This window comes from Semicossyphus pulcher, unplaced genomic scaffold (assembly GCF_022749685.1).
Source record: "Semicossyphus pulcher isolate SPU_LCO1_2020_fin unplaced genomic scaffold, fSemPul1.0.p SCAF_8, whole genome shotgun sequence".
Lineage (NCBI taxonomy): Eukaryota > Metazoa > Chordata > Actinopteri > Labriformes > Labridae > Semicossyphus > Semicossyphus pulcher.
Window position 1 is genome coordinate 5,946,733 of NW_027211759.1, and position 19,656 is coordinate 5,966,388.

Genomic DNA, 19,656 nt, shown 5'->3' on the forward strand with positions numbered 1-19,656 from the left:
CTCTTCATCTAGCTGCAATCAGACTCACCTAAAGCCCCACTTGGCCCACAGCCAGAGCTAACACGAAACCTTCAGCTACACCGTAGGTCCACACTACCCGTCCTCACTCACCCCCTCTCTCTCTCCCCTCTCCATCCTTTCTCCAGTCTTTAATGGATCAGTACTTTGGCCGTATGCGATCCTTAATGAACAACAAGGAGTTGCCTGCTAGGATCCGCTTCCTGCTGCAAGACACAGTGGAACTGCGAGAAAACAACTGGGTCCCCCGCAAGGCTTTCATCGACAACGGACCAAAGACGATTAACCAGATCCGTCAGGATGCAGTGAAAGTGAGTCCAGTGAAGTGGTGGTGCTCGTTGTTTGGATCTCCCACATTTTTAGATGGTTATTGTGAATGACCCACATCAAAAGTGGAGTTTGAGGTGTGCCCCTGTTAAGAGGCAACATAAATAAACATTTAAATACCCTGCTCAATTACAAAGAACCACTGACCGCACATAAGCAAGCATCCTATTGTGAGAAGTTTGAGTCAGCAGGATGTTCAGTGTGCTGAGAATAAAGTAGTTTCAGGATGTAGACTGGTTTGATTACAATCATGTATTTATTCAAGATCTTCAGTTACAGCAACATTTGGTAAAAGTCAGCCCCAGATATGATTGTGTCCTACCACTTGATCATGACTTAGGGTGCACAGCACGTAAAGCAGGTCCTATGGTCATTTTGAGACTTAAGATGTGAAGTGTACATAGTTGGTGAGTTTTTGGGTCTGATTTCTTATCATGATTTAGGACCATTTAATGACCCCAGCCCTGTTCTCTTTGTGTGTCTCTGTAGGATTTGGGGGTTTTCATCCCAGCACCCATGTCTCAGGGGATGAGGATGGACTTCTTCCTGGAAAGCCCCTTCATGCCCAACAGAGTGAAACTGGACAGAGAGACTCTCGGGGGATTGGCCGATATGTTTGGACAGATGCCAGGTATGGGCTTTGTTCCTAGGTGTCGTGACCTGTGTAGCCTCTTATCATCATCATCATGACATGGTTGTTCTGCTGGGGAAAAAGTGTGGATTTTGACAGGTGCCTTGTTTCTATACGTCATAGTTACCATGGTGATAGCTAAGGCCCTGACCTCAATTATTCACCAATAAAACAAATGGTGCAATATTACTTTATAATTAGGGCATTGTCATTTACTCATGCACGACGCTCATAGTAATGTCAGTCAGCAGGAGTACAGCTTCCCTCTCTCCTCTCATGCCATGCGCATGCAGGCAGGTGAGAGTAGGGCTGTGACGGCCAAACGCAGGGTGGACCAAGTGACGTTGCTAGGTCAGCACCCAGCGTCTCTGCTGCATTTAAACCTAAGGGGACGCAGTAAACTCATTATCCATTCATCCCAGGGAAGCAGCTCATCTGTCCATACAGAGCGATACATTGTGAACAACAAAGTCGTTTTAAAAATCACTCTAATCAGCTAAAGAAACCTGGCTGTCAGAGCTCCGCTGTTTCAACCCTCTGCGCATCTAATCAGTGCAGAGGGTTGACGTGCTGTAGTGAAAAAAACAAAATACACTCCGGCGGTGGGTTGATGCTAACCACCAAACCGCAAGGAGGCGTTAGTGTTTCACCGCGGTTAGAAGAATTCAGCACCGTGACAGCCCTAGGTGAGAGTGAGGTACGATGTTTACCGTGTAGCAGTCAGTTTAAAGCTTTCTTGTGGTCTCCCATTTTATTATAAAAAATAAAATATTCCCTTACAACCAAATTAAGGTAACTTCTTCGTTGCATGGTTTGTGCTGCCTCACAGGATGTTTCACAGATGTGAATTTGTAAACTCTGCAGTGTGTTTCTGCAGACCTTTTTGCAAAGCCCTGTTTGTTTTCCTTCTGCCGATCACATGCCTGAATCCTCCTGCTGTTAGCCACTCCCCTCTGTAAACACAATCTTTGTACATTGTCTTCTCAGGCAGTGGGATTGGAACTGGCCCGGGTGTTATTCAGGACAGGTACTCTCCCACTATGGGACGCCATCGCACCAACCCGCTCTTCAACGGCCACAGCGGCCACATCGCCCCTCCACCGCAGTCTCAGTTCGACATGGGGCCAAAGTCTTTTGTTAAGTCCAACCAGGTAATCCTGCCATGCAGCGACCAACACTGGAAATTAGGCTAACGCTGATTGATGTGTTTCTACAACTCCCGAGTTCAAGAGTTTAGTAAAGTAATCCTCTATCGCCCCAATGTGACTCTCGACAGGTTCAGAACCAGCATTTCCTCAACCAGAACCAGAACCATATGGCCCAGCAGCAGGTCCAGTCCAAGGACATGCCTCCGCGATTCAGCAAGAAAGGACAGCTTAATGCAGACGAGGTGACTTGAACATCTATGATCTAAATCTAAAAAATGATGAGGTGTTAAAGTGTTCATGCCCAGTGATTATAAAAAGACGCGTTATTCTGAGGAACACAACCTGCTACCAGTCTGTCTTCTACCCTGCGCTCTGTCTTTGATCTCCACCTTTCCTCTCCTTCCTCCCCTCCTCCTCCTCCTCCTCCTCCTCCTCTGTTTTTCAAACTGGTAGCTGGTCCGCTGACTGTGATTATGAGATATGAGGGCATGGCTTTAGATTAAAAGGCATATGTTTGTGTTTCTTTAGAAGAACTCGAATAATCCTTTTTCTGTGTTCATGATGTGCTGGCCCCACAGATCAGCCTCAGACCTGCTCAGTCATTCCTCCTGAACAAGAACCAGGTACCCAAGCTCCAGCCCCAGATCCCCACCATGATGCCCCCCAGCGCCCAGCCCCCACGCACCCAAACCCCCCCTCTGGGACAGGTGAGAGAAATTAGAATAACAAATATGCAAAAAATTATAAAAGAAAAATGATTTTATGACAACTAGCATAGCATATGAAAGAGTAAAATAAAGCCTGACCAAACCCATCCGAAAATGTTTTTGTTTTTTTTCAGCCGCTGTATGTTTGTAAAAATCACATGACCTTTCCCCTCAGCCTCCACAGCTTGGCCTGAAGACCAACCCTCCGCCCATCCAAGAGAAACCTCAGAAGACAAACAAGAAGCCTCCTCCTGCCAGGGAGGAACTGCTGAAAATGACGGTAGGCAAATCAGACACTACACGTCCTCCACAGTTTTCAGTCTGGCACTGCTGCAATCTGTACATACTGAAGAATTCCTCTACAAATTTGATTGCGCCATCAGATGAACAACCTATTGCAGACACTTACATGTGCTACTAATAGCACCAGTTGTTCAGACTTTAAATGATGCAGACCTTCCAAAACCAATCCCCAAAAAAATATCCGCTGAATCACGTACAAACAATTAAATTTTTCAGAGCACACGGCAAGAAGGAAAGATAGAACAGTCCTCATGTTTATGGGTTAGGGATTTGCGGAGATAGAAACATGCATGTCAAACACGGATTCAGTGTGTGAAAAGGTAGGAGTCAGCCAACTGCTAACATTAAAGTGGCAGTAAGCAACATGAACATTCCACTGTAATAAACATTCTGCCTCTCTGTATGACTCCGCTACACCAAACATGAATGCGCATTTCGCAACTGGTGTTGTGCGGTGCGTCTCTCTGCAGCACCGAGGAGAGAAACAGGAGAGATGCTGTTTTTTCCACTCCCACTCGTCTCATCCCTCTTTTTATTTAAGGCTCTCTTTGTAGCTTTTGTCTCCTCCATGGTCTTCCTTTGTTTTTGCTTCTTTAGCAGTGTATGCCGTTGTCGGTAAAGGAGGTACAGGAAATTTACCGCAAGTTGCCATAGCTCCTGGCTGACACAACCTCTGCGTGTGCGCTGCTGACACAAGTCACGTGGAAGCTGGGTGATGCTAGTTTGTACAGAGTCGCTGTGATTGGTTAGTTATGTGGAAAGCTAACCCTGATTGGTTGTTTGATTCAGACCGGACGGATTTTTATACAAACTAAATACAAAGGGGCAGACGCTCACAGTCACAGATCAGCAATCAACATAATTTCAATTTGATATTGTTAGGGACATGCAACGATCACAATTTGTTATTTTAACCAAATTCTGAAGAAATAATGTTGCCTACTGTAGCTTTAATGTCGTGTATAGGGGCCCCGGCCATCTCTGTTTTTACACAGAGTTGAAAAATAGAGACGCTGACTATATGAGCTGTGTCTGTTGAGGATAAATAAGATTGCAGCAAGTAGCTTTTGTCGTTAACGAAGCCTCATGTTGATTAAGTTTATATAATTGAAAATGAGACTGTGAATAATTGGCAGGTAATCTTAAAAAGTCACACTTCTGTGAAGTAATTGGTCCACAAATAAAATAAGCCACCTCAATACCTCAATATCTGAGAGAAGCCACAGCAGTTGAGTTGTGTGTTTAAAATGCACTGAAATCTGTCCTCAGGAGGCGATCATGACTGAGTACTTGAACAGTAAGAACCTGACTGAGGCTGTGAACGGCGTGCGAGAGATGAAGGCTCCCAAGCACTTCCTGCCAGAGATGCTGAGTAAGATCGTTGTGTGTTCCCTGGACCGACCTGATGAGGACAAGGAGCACGCCAGTACTCTGATCCACATGCTGCGCACTGAGGGCCTCATCACTGGAGAGAACTTCATGCAGGTACGCATTTGTGATATCCTGCACAATATCGCAGCATTTGCCTACCGGGGGTGTGACAAGTCATAATTCTCTACTTATTTTCCCGCTGCTCCTGCAGGCCTTCCTCAACGTCCTGGACCAGTGCCCTAAGATCGAGCTGGACGTGCCCCTGGTGAAGTCCTACCTGGCCCAGTTTGCGGCTCGGGCAATCATCGCAGAGCTGGTGAGCGTGGCAGAGCTGGCTCACCCCCTAGAGAACGGCACCCACTTCCCCCTCTTCCTGCTCTGCCTGCAACAGACGGCCAAGCTGAAGGACCGCGAGTGGCTGACCGACCTCTTCCAGCAGAGCAAGGTCAACATGCAGAAGATGCTTCCAGGTACTAACCTTTCTGTGAAGCTGCTGCAGCTATAAACGCAGCATGTAACTGATAAAAGTTTTGCAGACAGAATAACTGACGTGGTCTTCTCTGCAGAAATCGATCAGAACAAGGACCGCATGCTGGAGATCCTGGAGGGGAAGGGCCTGAGCTTCCTGTTCCCGCTGCTGAAGCTGGAGAAAGAGCTGCTGAAGCAGATAAAGGCAGACCCCTCTCCACAGTCCATCTACAAGTGGATTAAAGACAACATTTCGCCCAAGCTTCACACTGACAAAGGCTTTGTTAACATCCTCATGACCAGGTATATGAGCAGCAAGTTGGGGCTCAAGCAGTGCATGAAACCTCAAATATGACTATCTTGAGTATTAAAGTAAAATGTTTGTGATTATTTCCCAGTTTCCTCCAGTACATCTCGCAGGAGCTGTGCGTGACAGAGGGCGACGACCAACTGGCAGCCCCCTCCAAAGAGCAGCTGGAGCAGGAGAAACAGCTGCTGCTGGCCTTCAAGCCCGTCATGCAGAAGTTCCTGCATGACCATACCGAGCTGCAGGTCAGCGCCCTGTACGCCCTGCAGGTGCACTGCAACGCCAGCACCTTCCCTAAAGGTACAGCACTCCCACAGCAGGATCAATACAGCTGTTTCAACTTAAGATGTATCAGAAATTATATGATATTAAATATTTGATATCGTTTAAAAGCAGGGCATTTATTGTAGTTATGATTCTTGGTGTGGACCACATTTTTACCTCCTAGATGTTGTAACTTAGTGCTGCCGTTAGCTGTTACCGTAAGAGCTACCGTTACCTGTCAAGAAGGAACAGTGCGACCTCTGCATCACTTCCCTCTTCCGCCCCTTACACTCCCACTTGTCTCATCCCTCTTTTTATTTAAGGCTCTCTTTGTAGCTTTTTTTTCTCCTCCATGGTCTTCCTTCTTTTTGCTTCTTTAGCAGTATATGCCGTTGTCGGCAAAGGAGGTACCATAGCTCCTGGCTGACACAACCTCTGCGTGCGCTGCTGACACAAGTCACGTGGAAGCCGGGTGATGCTAGTTTGTACAGAGTCACTGTGATTGGTTAGTTACGTGGAAAGCTAACCCTGATTGGTTGTTTGTTTAAAAATCCGTCCGGTCTGAATCAAACTAAATACAAAGGGGCAGGTGCTCACAGTCACAGATCAGCAATCAACATAATTTCATTTTAATGTTGTTAATTGATAATTGCATTGTTGAAATTTAAACCAAATGTTGCCCACTGTAGCTTTAATGTGCATGTTTGTTCATCTAGCACCATATGATATAATTGTTGCTTCAATAACGAAGTTGCTTGTTTTCAGGAGGAAACATTAATGTATTTTTTTATCCTTTCCACTAAGGCATGCTGCTGCGCTACTTTGTCAACTTCTACGACATGGAAATCATTGAAGAAGAAGCCTTCCTTGCATGGAAAGAAGATATTACCCAAGAATTCCCTGGAAAAGGAAAAGCTTTATTCCAGGTACATTAAATTCAAGCTGTCGGTAAACACAATATTAAACCACTAAAGTCTAGATGGATGATGTAATTAACCCCCTTTCCCCTCCATCAGGTCAACCAGTGGCTCACCTGGCTGGAGACGGCAGAGGAGGAGGAGTCCGAGGACGAAGCAGATTGAGAACCCGAGCAGAAGCATCATGTTGTAGAAGATCGACCTCATCTTTGTTATTACAGTCGCCTTTCCTTTATTAAACTCCATGCTTAATTTAACCACTACCACGTGGCACTCGGCTGCTTCTGGCTTGCAAATTTTAAAGCTTGTACCTGTAGAGGGCCTCGTGCGTTACCACCCGCACCGCGACGACTCGCTGAGAAGCATCATTTAATCTGTTGCCTGATGGATGTTTGATTCTGGATCCGTGTCCTGATAAGCTACATGAATTCTGGAGTGGCTCAACCATGTGTTTTACTTTTATCTTTTTGCTCTGACTGTGTTGAGTTTGTAACATTTTTTTTTTTCACTGTATTGCATGTTTTTCATTTTCACTAAGTTTTTACTGATTTGAACCTTCTCTCCCCCCATAGGAAACTGTTAGCACTTACCCCTAAATTAGCAATCCTCTTCGCTAATGCTAGCTAAAGACCATTAACAAAAGGTCTCATCAGTGACCTGCTTTGTGATCTTCTGTACGGGCCTGGCCTGGATTTTTCTTCCGTCACACTCATAAGTCATCATTAACAAACAGCAGAGGGGTTAAAAAACCATCAGAAAGTGAAACATGAAAGTTTGACATTCAGCCTTTGTTTCAGAAAGTGCGATGAACGTCAAAGCCGGCCCACTGAAGTGAGAGCGAAGCATAAGCTGGCAAGGCATTTAAGAAGAAATTAATGCATGTTTAGTCGGCCTAAAAGGAAATCTTACTTAATTTGATTGTCTCCTTTGTTACCTGTCCCTCTTGTCTTTTAATACATGAGTGGTTGCAATACTCATCATACTCCAAATGTTACAATATACACAAGAAGTTGTAATCATTGGTGTGCCGCCGTAACGTTTCAAAGTTGCCTGTGTTTCTACCTCTTAGTTAGATGGGCTTTTGTTTTTGTTTTATTCGTGCTGGGATAATAAATCTACGAGGAAGAACGGAGAGAGCCCGAGCACACGCTGAAGTATTTGATTTAGTCCTGGCCTGATTGCACAATAAAATAATTGAAGCAGACTCTTCCCTCGAAGCTTCACATGGTTTACAAGTATTAATGTTCGAGGATGAAAAGAAAAGCCTGTTTTTAAAATTTGACAGTTGAGAGTCCTCTCTGAAAAATGCACCTGTTAAAAGTTGGGGGTTCAGAGTGGCTAAAACAAGTAACTTTTTAATGTTTTTCTTAAATTGGCGGGATGAAAGCAAACCCTGTAGGTAGGCTGTAATCGACCCCCTCCTCACTAAAATAAGTAACAGCTAGATAAGTAATGATAAACTTTTACCCATTTGTGCTCACACACCACGTTTGTGTATAAGGCAATGGATTTGGATCATATTGTATGGAATTCAAAATTATTGTGCACCTCTATTGCTTTAATGTCAATAAAGTCCAGTACATGAGCACCACAGCTACTTCTCACTTTTATTTGCACTGATTTTCTTGACATCTTTCAACTCTTACACACAGTTTCAGGGCTTAAATGTTTGGTTGACATTATTTTCCCACATCTATAATCATTCTCAGACAAAACAAATCTCATCCGGCCCAAGTCGTGATCAAAGCCGGTTAAAAGTTAAAACCACTTTTCTTTTCTATGACGAGATGTCAACAGTTGCTTATTCCTGGTCCGTAGGAATCCAGAAGTAATCCACCACCTTCCTGCTTCTGCGCTGAGGAGCAGAGTCCGGTCGCTCCCCTCCAAAGGCGGGCAGCTCGTCGAAATGACTCGGACCCTGATCTCTCCCCGTGTGTGGGGCAGAGACTCTCAACATGGTCCTGAGAGAGAAGAGAGCAATGAACAGTAAGTGTATGGTTAACACACCCTGTGTGAGACACTAATGCATGCATTTACCCCCCCAAAAAATCATCAATTTTCACAGAATTTCTCCTTGTTAATTCACAAACTCGAAGTAATTACTGATCTATAATGAAAGAGATGACATGAAATAAGATTTGTAGTAAAGTAAAATGCTTCACAGATATCTTAAAATACATTTTGAAATCAGCCTGTCCGGTTAGGTGTTTTTATACATGCTGTAAATGTATCACAAGGTGGCTTTAACCTGTGCAAATCAGGAAAAGATAGAAATACATGACATCACCATGGAAACCTCTTCTTCTTCTACTTCTAATTTTGGAGGGTTATGATCTAAAATAACTTATCACCTTGTATAAATCATAACACCTTATTGATAACAGTACTAAAAGTAGTGTCTGAAAAGTCGACGTTTGGGAGATACAGTGTAAGGTTGTTTACAGTGCCCCCTGGTGGCCACAGCATTACCTGGAGGAACTCCTCTCGGGCTCCTCAGGACTGGATTCAGGGGTGGAGATGTACACAGGGTCTCCCTCCTGAACAAAATTGCTTTACGTGAGACCTGATTAATTTTCAACACTATCAACAAAATAAACCGAAACCTGTTTTTCTACAACAGCATGTGATTAGAAAACTTCCTCTCACCGTAAAATTTCTCGGGGTGCCGTCTTGATTTTTGAGGATTTTCACCCTCTGATCGCTCTCTGTCATGCAGAGGAAATAACTCTTGATGTTGGCTTGACACTGAAGGAAAAAAAACATAAAGGCGCAATTAGAAATGTATTAGCCACACATTTAAAAATGTCTTTTTCTTTTGACCCGTGCAACATTGCTGGCAAATGGCACGTCTGACATTGACAGTAAAGCCCTTTACCAAGACTTTGGCGTGAATCAGACCACAACTGAAATCACTCCATGATGTGATGAACAAGAATGCATATCAGGGATGTTTTCTCACTGCTTTGTTCTGCCTCAGAGCCTTCAGGTCCTCCTGAGCTCTGAATCTGTCCGCTAACCCCCGGTGCTTCTCCCTCCAGCTGAGACACTCGGCCGTCCTCTCCTGCCTCTCCTTCTCGGCCAGACGCCTCTCCGCCTCGGCCTCCCGCTGGGCCTGGTTGGCCTTTTTGCTGTCCTCCTCTGACGCCATCGCTCTCCGCCTCGAATTCATCTCACTGTTAACGTAAGATTCAAATGACATCCTATTTTCTATACCTCATTTTTGATTCCATTTCCACATAATCTGATAAACACATTCTCAACTTTATATTTCCTTTCAATTTTATTTATCCCTTTTACCAATTTCCAGTCACTTCTATAAAGCAAAAACCTTCAGTGCACACTCGACTTGATGTGTTAAAGTAATGATCTCGAAGATTTTCATTTAAATAAATGTCTGTAAAGGAAGTGTGCTCCCACAGCTACCGTTTGTTGCCATAGGTGCCGCCAAAGAGAATGAAACTGAGATCTTCGAAGTTATAACTTTAAAGCGCTGCGTCTTAGCCTCAAAAGGAAAACAATAAATTTCACTTTCAAATGGAGACAAAAACATTCAACATACCTGTCAGTGAATCAAAACGACGAGCTACTGAAGACAGGAATTTAAACCTCTGTTGTTTACCTGTCTCTCCCAGTCATGTAGTGTTTTTGGATTAACGTGTATCAATAAAGCACATCTGGATTTTGGAATTTCCCCATTTTTTCCTTTAAGTTTATTGACGCTGCACACACACACTGCCTGTGCTCGTGAAATTAAAGAGATAAAGTGTGATTTAAAGGGGTTTTACTTTGTGTAGCCTTTTGATGCCCACTATATGTCTTGTGAAATGTGTCTTAGAACAACACAGCTCTTCTCTTCTCAGACTTCCATCATTTTTCTTTAATTCCTCGTCTTCTTTCTTCTGTACTTTCTGCTTGTCTCATTCTCCTCTTGTGTTTTCATATGCTTTGATGTTTAATATTTATTGGTTACCACTTAAATAAAATGTGCAGCAACTCATCTGATCTAATGTTTCTCTGATGTTACAATTTATGCTCCCCGCTGTTCATCCATCAGGGGAAATATGTCCTTTCATGTTATTGTTGAATACTTTGTAAAGTGTTTGTACAGGCAGTGTATGACTCAGTACTAGGTGGCCCAAAATGATAGCACAAGAAGTAATGCCTCAATAAGAAATCACTCTGAGTTAGATTAAACTGAAACCTCCTCTGTCTTGCACAGTTACATAGTTTGTTGTTGATATGTGGTTTCCTATAGGCGGAGTACATTCCCACTGTAATCTTTGCTGATAAGAGGCTAAAATCAGGTTTGACCTTTACCCTCGCTGTTAAGCTCTCCCTATCTTTACACAATAAGGGTTTGACACTGTGACCCTAAAACATCCTCCCTTTGGTGCCCTTGACATTGTCCAAACTTCCCTTCTCAAAGGAGTAGTCAGCACTATTATGGTCCACTATCAATAGTCAGCAGTTCACAGTGTTCTGATTGTGAGCCTGCCTGATTTTAAGAAGGAAATAGTTTGTCACCATCAACCATCACAACCTCCCATATCGAGGACATACACTGTATTTGTGTAAATGTAACAGTAGGATTTCACCTGTTTAGTGTATTTTGTAAAGCATGTTGTTACCTTGGTGTTCCTCAGGGCTCTATCCTTAGTCCCGTTCAGTTTTCACCATACCGTACTTGTTTAACTCTCTGTCTAACTTCATTGTTATGCAATCAAAACACACTTTTATATTTCTTTTGAACCTTAGTAAACTCACTGTTTGTGTCCTGGATGTTATTAAGTGAATGTTTGCTTACTTTGAAGTAAGCCTACCCTGGGAATCAGCTGAATTTGCTAGTTCATGTTTTAGTTGCTCTGGTAGATGTTGTTGCCCCCCTCCTGTTCAGACAGGCAGACAGCTGACCAGGCCCTGGTCAGATCAGTCAATGTCTATTCAGAGGAGCACTGATGAGACATTTTTGGGAACAACCAAATTGGCTGCTGCTATATAACAGGAACTTGGCAGTGTATTTTTTCCAAAAGAAGGACAAACAACGGCACTTTAAGTCCTATGTTTTCTTGCTCTGTTTTGTTGTGAGTCTATCCTGTCTCAAAGGTTTCTCTTGGTGCAAAGCCAGGTGCCCCTGACCTCTACCCACCTCCCTTTAAGTTGTACATTTTCCTCTGTGGTGTGTCTCAGCTTGTGTCGGAGGTCATCTCTGTCCCCCTCCAGGCTCCTGTTCTCCTGCAGCAGGGCCTGCTTCTCCCCGGACACGCGGTCCAGCTTCAGCTTGGTTTCAAAGTAACTCTTCTCTGTTTGTGCCAGTGAGAGCTGCAGATCTGTGTGCTGCAGGAGGAAAAGGTGAATGCCGAAAGTCAGAGGTCAGTATTGAATTCATTCACTGTGCTGATAATGTGATATCCTGTTTATGTCCAGGCTGAGTCAAGGAAATTGATTTTGGTAGATCAGAAAACTGCACTAAAAATATAATGTTATGAAGTTTTGTTTTTGCACAGTTGTCAGTGGAGCATGGCCATCTAAGACATAATCAATAGATTCAGTGCCTCGTCTTTGTCTCTCTCCTGTCAGTAATCAAATTGTTTCACTGAGCGCCCCCTACAGGCCTGGAGCAACATTGTTGACTGGATTTGCAGGGTGTTTTTCTGTGTACTTTGCATTATTTTTGTATTTTGCAGCACATTTCTCTTGTTGCATTTGTGTTTTGCTTTTGCATGTGTTTTTGAATTGACAGCCTGTTTTTCCTAATGTAAATCTTTTGGGGCATTGCAGCGTGTTTGCACTTGTCTGCCTCCGTGAAACGGGGCTCCATTTATAATCGAAACCTTACGGTCTCACCTGAAAGTGTCTGTCTGATACTTATTGCCTGTTTTGAAACACTTTGGTCACCTCATGTTGTTTATTAAAGATACAGCTGCCTTTTTTTCTGTATTTTTCGAATCCCATAAAACAACCAAAGCAACAACGTTGGTCTGTCTTTGAATAATTTGCCACTACCTCACCATGTCTGTGGCACTCAGCCCTCAAGCTAAATTGTTCCCTCTGAAGAAGAAAATCTTTCCAAAAACAAAAAACCACATCATAAAGATATATTTTCTATTTTAGAACCGGAAAAATAATTTCCAGAAAGAGCCGAGCACCATGGTCTGGAGAAAACAGTAAATAGCCTGTTTGTTTGGGACTAGTTTCGGTTGCACATTTGGTGAGACTTTGCATCGGCAATATAAAGTAAGTGGATTCAAAACAACGCAACAAAATACTGCAATACTCAATACCATCGTAATGCAGGTACATGTCACTGCAACGGTGTTCGACAACACTGAAGCTTTATGGCTCAGATTAATAAGATACAGTATATTAGATTGGACAGGAAAAACTTGTTAGTCGGATGACTTCATTATAAGGTTTAAGACAACTTTGCATATTTTTCTGCATAATAATTAATGTTATATTGATACTACTAATGTGTAGGCCTACTTTAACTTTCAGTGGTGTATTGTTAGCATTTCGTACAGTCGCTAAATTGACACTGAAACCACCATGTATCTGTTCTACAACTTCTGTATAACTGCTGAAATGTAGGATGTATTGTAAACATCCCACCCTGATGGAGTGAAGACGCAGCACCCAGAGAGCGTATTCATTACATGTACTACAGTGTCTAATTGACTCTTTGCAGATCAGCTCGCACTCCGTCTGTGCGTACCTCTTTTTTAAGCTGCTGCAGTTCCTCACTCAGGCGGCTCCTGTCGGCCTCGGCTGTCTCCTTGTCCCGCAGGCAGCCGAGGGCCCGAGCCTCAGCGTGGGCCCTGCTCTTCTCCGCCTCCCCTCTGGACTCCTCCGCCTCACCTGCGACTCGTGAGCACAGCGTCGCCCTCTGCTGGCTCTGGTACAGCTTCTGCTTCAGCTGATGGGGGCCAGAGAGAGAGAGAGAGGTGGGTGTGTATCTGTACGCTGCGGTGACTGTTTGGAAACGGTAGAGGCCTGCCTTTGTTTCTAGGTGTAATACGACCTCAAGCACTCAGAGTCAGAATAAGGGTCACCATGTGCTGAGCGTGGTATAAGTGGATATAGGTTAATGGTACTACATGAAAATAGATGGATGCAACATCACAACTTTATACCTTTCTCAAGTTCTGTTTTAAAATGGGCATTTCATCTTCAAACTTGGACTGTGGTGCAGGGTTATTATAGTTAACCAAAACTAAGACTAAGACTAAAACTAGCAGTGAAAAAATAATTTTGTTACGTGAAATAAAAATATAAACCTCTTGTGTTTGACAAGAGACACTTGCCTAATAAAAAGAACCGACAATGAGGACGACACAGTAACAAACTAGTTCCACAAGGTGGCAGCAAAGCAACATAGCGGATGCTGGCTCCCGTAGACACTTCAAAAAAGACGTTACTTTATGTGCAAACCAAAAACTAAACTGAAACTAGTCAATTTCTCAAAATAAAAACAAAACAAAAAACTTGTAAAACTAACTAAAACTAAATTAAACATGAAAAAGACACTGTTGGTTTCATACTGAGAAAAGTAGGATCCATTGTTAGTGGGGCCTACATCCTGGGGACGATAAGTCAGGATATATGAGCATTTTCTACATTGATGTTGGTTTTTGGGGGCCACATGTGACCATATTTGGAGGAGAAGGCAGAGCAGCGAGGAGCAAGGCGTTGGCAATTGCTAGGTAATAAGCTAACTCTGGCTAGCTTGTTAGCTGCAGCTGTAACTGTGATACTTTTGGGATGCTAATTCAAACTAGCAAAAAAACAAGCTTTAAACAATGTACCTTCCAAAAATACAACCACTCAACTCCCTTTGAGTACAACCGGACTTTTATAGGCCACTGTGGCAGCAACTTGTCAACCACAAGGTAGCTACACCCTACAGCACAGATTGATCATCTTTTTTAACTCTAAATGGGTCCGTAATTTACAACATAATCAAGCTGAATGAAGCTTTCTCTGCTGGACTTATTGCCAGTAAAGGCAGGCCGGTGTGTCATCTCTCCTGCAGTGTTGTAAGCGTCGTACCTCTTTGACTTGAGCCTGCAGCTCCTGGTTGAGGTTCCTCAGGTTCCTCATGGTCAGCTCATTCTCTGTGCGCATCATAATCCGCTCCATGTGGATCTCATTTGATAAATACTTGTTTTCTTTCTTCAGGTCCTCACATTCCTGAGAGAGTTTACAATATTAGTGATGTATGGTTGTGCAACAACAACTTAGGAGATAAATTCCAAAAGACACATACCTACAGTGATGGATAACACAACGAAGCATGCTTTGAAATATAACTGTTTTTGCACATCAAAGGATCAGACCTAAGACTGACTGGGGCCGGGAAGACATCAGATCAGCATCGTGCCTTTTTGACCTCGGAAGTAACAGATGAAGTAATTTAAGTAGCTGAGAATCAAATCAAAGAGCTTTCGAAGATTTCATCAACTCGCCAAATGACTGAAGTGACTTAACATATAACTGGTTCAACAAATATGGAGGGATTAGAACAAATCAAAGCAAAATCGTCTATGTGGTTTACTTTTTTCCTTTTTAACAACCAATTTTCAGGATTTGATTCGATCCCATTAAGAGCATGAATCGGGTCAGAGGACGTCTGAAACCATTGAGCCCTGGATATTAAACTGTATGTCAGGCCTCTTAAAAAGCTCTTTAAACCAGTCACAATTGGTGTCAAACATCCAACATTACAGCATCAAGTTTATAAACCATCCATTCATCCATCCATTATCTTTACTGCTCTGTTCAGGGTCACAGGGGGCTAGAGCCAATCCCAGCTGTTATTGGGTGAGACCAATGACTGTATATATAGATGGACGACACGTCTCCATCCGCTCTCATTGTACAAAAGTGATGCCAAAATTGCCCCTGTGACGGGCGCTGCCATCTTGCGCTGGTGATGTCATTTGGAGCCAGAGCTGCGCAGTAGAAATCCTTCTTTGTGATGGTCTGAAGACATGGAAACTGGTCGTTCCTCCTCTACTCTGCTAATCCAGAACAGATCAGCTGCAGGAGCTGTATTTGTCAACAGAGCTGTCAATCATCCTTTTGACATTGTCACATTTATTAAAAGTAAACTTGTCAGAAAAATTAACACTTGACGTAAATCAGCAGGATAAGAAGTAACTATAATGACAGAAACCATGTTTGAGGAAAAATGTATCTGGCGTGTATTTTGATTTTATAGTTTGACTCATCTCCCATCTGTTAAAATGGAGGAGGCGGGCTTTATGACCTACACTGCAGCCAGTCAGCAGGGGGCGATAGAGATGTTTTGGCTTCACTTTTAAGGAGCTGTCATTTAGTCCATCTTTTTATACAGTCATGGGGCGAGAGGTGGGGTACACCCTGGACTGATCGCCAGTCAATCACAGGGCTGACACATAGAGACACATGACGTTTCACACTCACATTCAGAATGCATTCACAATTTTAGAGTCACCAATGAACCTAACGAGCATGTCTTTAGACTGTGGGAGGGAGCCAGAGTACCTGGAGGGAATGCACGCAGACAGACCCTCTACATCCGAAACGGGATTCGAACCAGGAACCTTCTTGCTATCCGTCGCTTAGCCTTTTCAAACAATCAATGACAATTCCACTTCTGCTCTCTGTAATGTTATTCCATTTAACTACAGTCTTAAAATATGGGTCTGTGGTGTCGGCTATGATATAAATTTTATATTTTTGATGCATTCCTGAGGCAACAGGTGACTACAGGTGAATCTTTGAGGCGCTTGCACAACCTGAAGACACTTCCACTCCCGCTCTGTACCTCCTTACCTTCCTCTTTCTGACCAGCTCTCCTTGCAGATGGTTGATCTGGAGGAAGGAGCCATTGGAGCTGATGGCGCTGACCGGCCGCACAACCCGTACAGGCCTCCTGGACGGTCTGCAGAGACCTTTGACCTCTTCTACCATCCCGTTCCCGAAGCGGCTGCCTCTGTTAACGTTACTGCTGCTCATGGAGAAAGACGAGTACAGGCTGTCGTCCAGCGAGGGCTTCCCGGCCGTCTGCAGGTCTGTGTGGGATTTGGCTCTGAGGGACATTTCAAAGCCGGATTGGTTTTGTTAAAATGCCACCTCTCTGTATTTATGATGATTCTCTGAGAGTAAACGGGGCTACTAGTCTGTGTTCAGACTGTAGGAGTGTGTTGTGAATGAAGTTCTCCGTTTCACGGCGAGTTCACTGGGTGGATCCTATCACCGACCCAGCAGCATTCATTATTCATAAGGTAACATAAGGTAACATAAAACCTGCACGGGACGACTAACAGTCTCTGTGTTTTGGTATTTGGAAATGGGATTCAAATTTTAACATGATATGTTATGTTATCTTTAGGCCTTCAGAGTTATTTTACAGTGTAATTTCTTCTTCAGTGGGATCATAGATACAGGCAAGGTGTGATGAGCATTTCTTTTTCTATTATGCGTTTCAATTTGAAGTATACAGAAGGCCAAATGTGTCATTATTTTACACTTATTTAGAGTTGCAGAATTATTTATTTGCAGAAAATGTCGACTGGTTAAGAAAACCAAAAGATGCAAAAAATATGTTTTTCAGAGCTCGAATAATGCAAAGAAAACAAGTTTAAAAAACAGAATACTAATGTTTTACCTTAGGAAGAGTTCAGACCACAATATTTGGTGGAATAACCTGGTTTTTGGACTGACTGACTGACTGACGGTACTTTCAGAGCCATAGAGAGAGAGAGAGAGTTGCAAAATCGCAATGACGGATCATGTAGCATATTGGACCTCCACTGATGCGACTCTCTGTCTATATGGTTCTGGATACTTTGTTCGGGGAGTAGGCCGGGCTGCTCCTCTGCTGCTCATCCGCTGTCCTCATCCACGTCCGCAGCACGCATATCCAGGGGTAGTTTTGGGTCTTTGTTTAAAGGTTTCCGTGGGTTGGTCTTAACAGAAAACCTTAATTAACACACAGCGAGACAAAGAGCGAGCGAGGGGGAGAAATGGGGGAGATCGCACCCAATTTATGACTGTAACGTGATGTTGCGGGAGACTTATGACTCCGTTTTTATTTCAAAGAAAATTAAGCAGGAACCGCAATAAGGAGCCTGTTAGTGACTTTATCGATCAAATAACTTCCTGGAACAGTTACAAGTAAAAAAAACAAAAACGGCCCTGGAAACACTTCAAAATAAAAGCATTGTGTACAAACAAGGGGAGTCACAATTCCAGATCGGGCTTTTACTTTGAAAAAGCATACCGGAAGTGTTGACTTACTTTACTGTCCATGCCTGTGACTTTTACTACATGGAGACTCTCATCTGTTTTCATGCATTTAAAATGAACATTTTCACGTCCCGCAGCCGTCACGCACACGCCATGCTTCCAGTGTTACCCACAAAAGCGCACATTGACCTGACAATGTCAGCCACATATTAGGTTTTGACCTAGTCTTGTTAATTACAGCTTTCATGCATCTCTGCATGCTCTCCTCCAGCCTGTCACAGTGCTGTAGGGTGACGTGAGGCCACTCTTTGTTCGATGTCTTGTGACCATCCATCTTCCATCTGTATTACAACTTATAGTGGCCTGTATGTAAGTAAGACTGTAGGAATTATACTGGGAGAAAAGGGCGGAAGTTGTGATATAAAGAGCAAAAATGTCTGTTTGTGGTGGTTGTCGGGGGCCGAACACAGTATCCACCTTACCTAGGTACACTGAAAACATGTAACCAATATACTTATCTTACCCCAAACTACAATCTTTTATCTAAACTTAATCAAGTAGTTTTTTTGATAGCCTGTGTTCTTCTCTAATCTGTGCATTAAAGCTGAACATGGGAGTGATAGACGCCTGTTAGCATCACCCTGTTAGTCACATGTATTTACAGTCATTTGCTGACACAGAGGATGTGTTAAAATATTGTGTTGCAGCAGGCGAGAGAGTTCAACATGACTCGGTGAATATCATGTGAATAATGCAGCTTCCTGTCAGCTTCAGGCTGCAGTGTGTTCGGCTGAGGCTGGAGCTGTAAGGGATACAGATCTGTAACACTGATAGGAGCTGGAGGAGAAGCTAATTGGTCACACGTCACTAGTCAGGAAGAGAGGAAGTCTCATGTCGTCCACCGGGAGAGAAAAGCATCATTCAGTGATTAGAGTGTGACAGTTTCCTTCATGCAGCATAATTTCACAAAGTCCACCTCAGGGACACGAGGAGGAGGCTGTCGCTGAAACTTGAAAATAGCCTGTTTTTACTATTAATCTGAAAGAATAAAGAATATTAAAGATTATTAATTCAATTATGTTTATTATAATTGTTGTTCATGTAACTGTTATCAACCTTAGGAGGATTTATCTTTAAAGGGGGCTATTATGTTAATTTTAAGCTTCATATTTCACCTGTGGAGTAGCTTAGCATCATTTCCAATAAAAAAAAACTCACGCTGGTGCTCTGTGCAGGGCCTCATACAGCCTCTGCCCGAAACGACTCAGTTAGCGCTGTCCCTTTAAGAAACCCCACTTTCTTCTGATTGGCCAGCTCTCCGAAGCCTGCTGAGTGACGTCACAAAGTGCAGTGTGTAGAAAAAACAGTGTGAAACCTGGCGTTCACAGCAGCCTGCAGACTGAGCTGAGAAGCCTGGGGATTACTCCAACATACTTTTACCTACAGGTGTGAAACTTCACCCACGTTTCGTATTGACATCCAACATTGTAACATTATACATGTCTTAATATGTGAAACAGCATAATACCCCCTCTTTAAGAATGTGTTCAATGTTATCTATATAAAATTGTATGATTAAATGTTGTCAAGTTTCTAACTATCAAGTATGTACGCAACGCAAATCAGGAATAATGATTGGACGACTCAAAAAGCTCCTCAAAAGTATGTGACTGTCAAGATTGGATGACTGGCTGTAAGTAAAAACTCCTCGCTATGGCAACACGCAACATCAAAGCCCCCTGCTGTTTGACGTTGTAGTCTAGCTGTCATTTCCCTGTTTAAAAGTGATGGGGAGGGAATATTAAATAAATAATATTTGTTTTTGGTTTGATTACATTTATTTCAGCGAATAGCAATAATTATAATACAGATACGATTCATTGTCATACTTTTTGAACAGGTTATATAAATTGGCCAATAATATCATTATCAGACGAGCTACTAACACCTTGTCTTTTCTCTTTAT

General features: G+C 43.1%; 1 protein-coding gene and 1 non-coding gene across 2 annotated transcripts in view; both read left to right on the forward strand.

Moving 5' to 3' along the window:
- eif4g2b (eukaryotic translation initiation factor 4, gamma 2b) overlaps nucleotides 1-8,054 on the forward strand; it is an 87,212-nt gene extending 79,158 nt beyond the window's left edge. Inside the window, exons 10-21 of the mRNA XM_069686001.1 lie at nucleotides 147-329; nucleotides 835-976; nucleotides 1,964-2,127; nucleotides 2,253-2,366; nucleotides 2,703-2,831; nucleotides 3,007-3,111; nucleotides 4,404-4,619; nucleotides 4,717-4,975; nucleotides 5,072-5,276; nucleotides 5,372-5,580; nucleotides 6,349-6,470; nucleotides 6,561-8,054. Coding sequence (XP_069542102.1) covers nucleotides 147-329; nucleotides 835-976; nucleotides 1,964-2,127; nucleotides 2,253-2,366; nucleotides 2,703-2,831; nucleotides 3,007-3,111; nucleotides 4,404-4,619; nucleotides 4,717-4,975; nucleotides 5,072-5,276; nucleotides 5,372-5,580; nucleotides 6,349-6,470; nucleotides 6,561-6,626 — 1,914 coding nt within the window. The 3' untranslated portion in view covers nucleotides 6,627-8,054. The remainder of the gene's footprint in view (nucleotides 1-146; nucleotides 330-834; nucleotides 977-1,963; nucleotides 2,128-2,252; nucleotides 2,367-2,702; nucleotides 2,832-3,006; nucleotides 3,112-4,403; nucleotides 4,620-4,716; nucleotides 4,976-5,071; nucleotides 5,277-5,371; nucleotides 5,581-6,348; nucleotides 6,471-6,560) is intronic.
- On the forward strand, nucleotides 2,422-2,614 carry LOC138613714 (small nucleolar RNA SNORD97). The gene has a single exon (XR_011309847.1). It is a non-coding gene; the product is annotated as a small nucleolar RNA SNORD97 (small nucleolar RNA).
- Nucleotides 8,055-19,656: the final 11,602 nt, after the last annotated feature.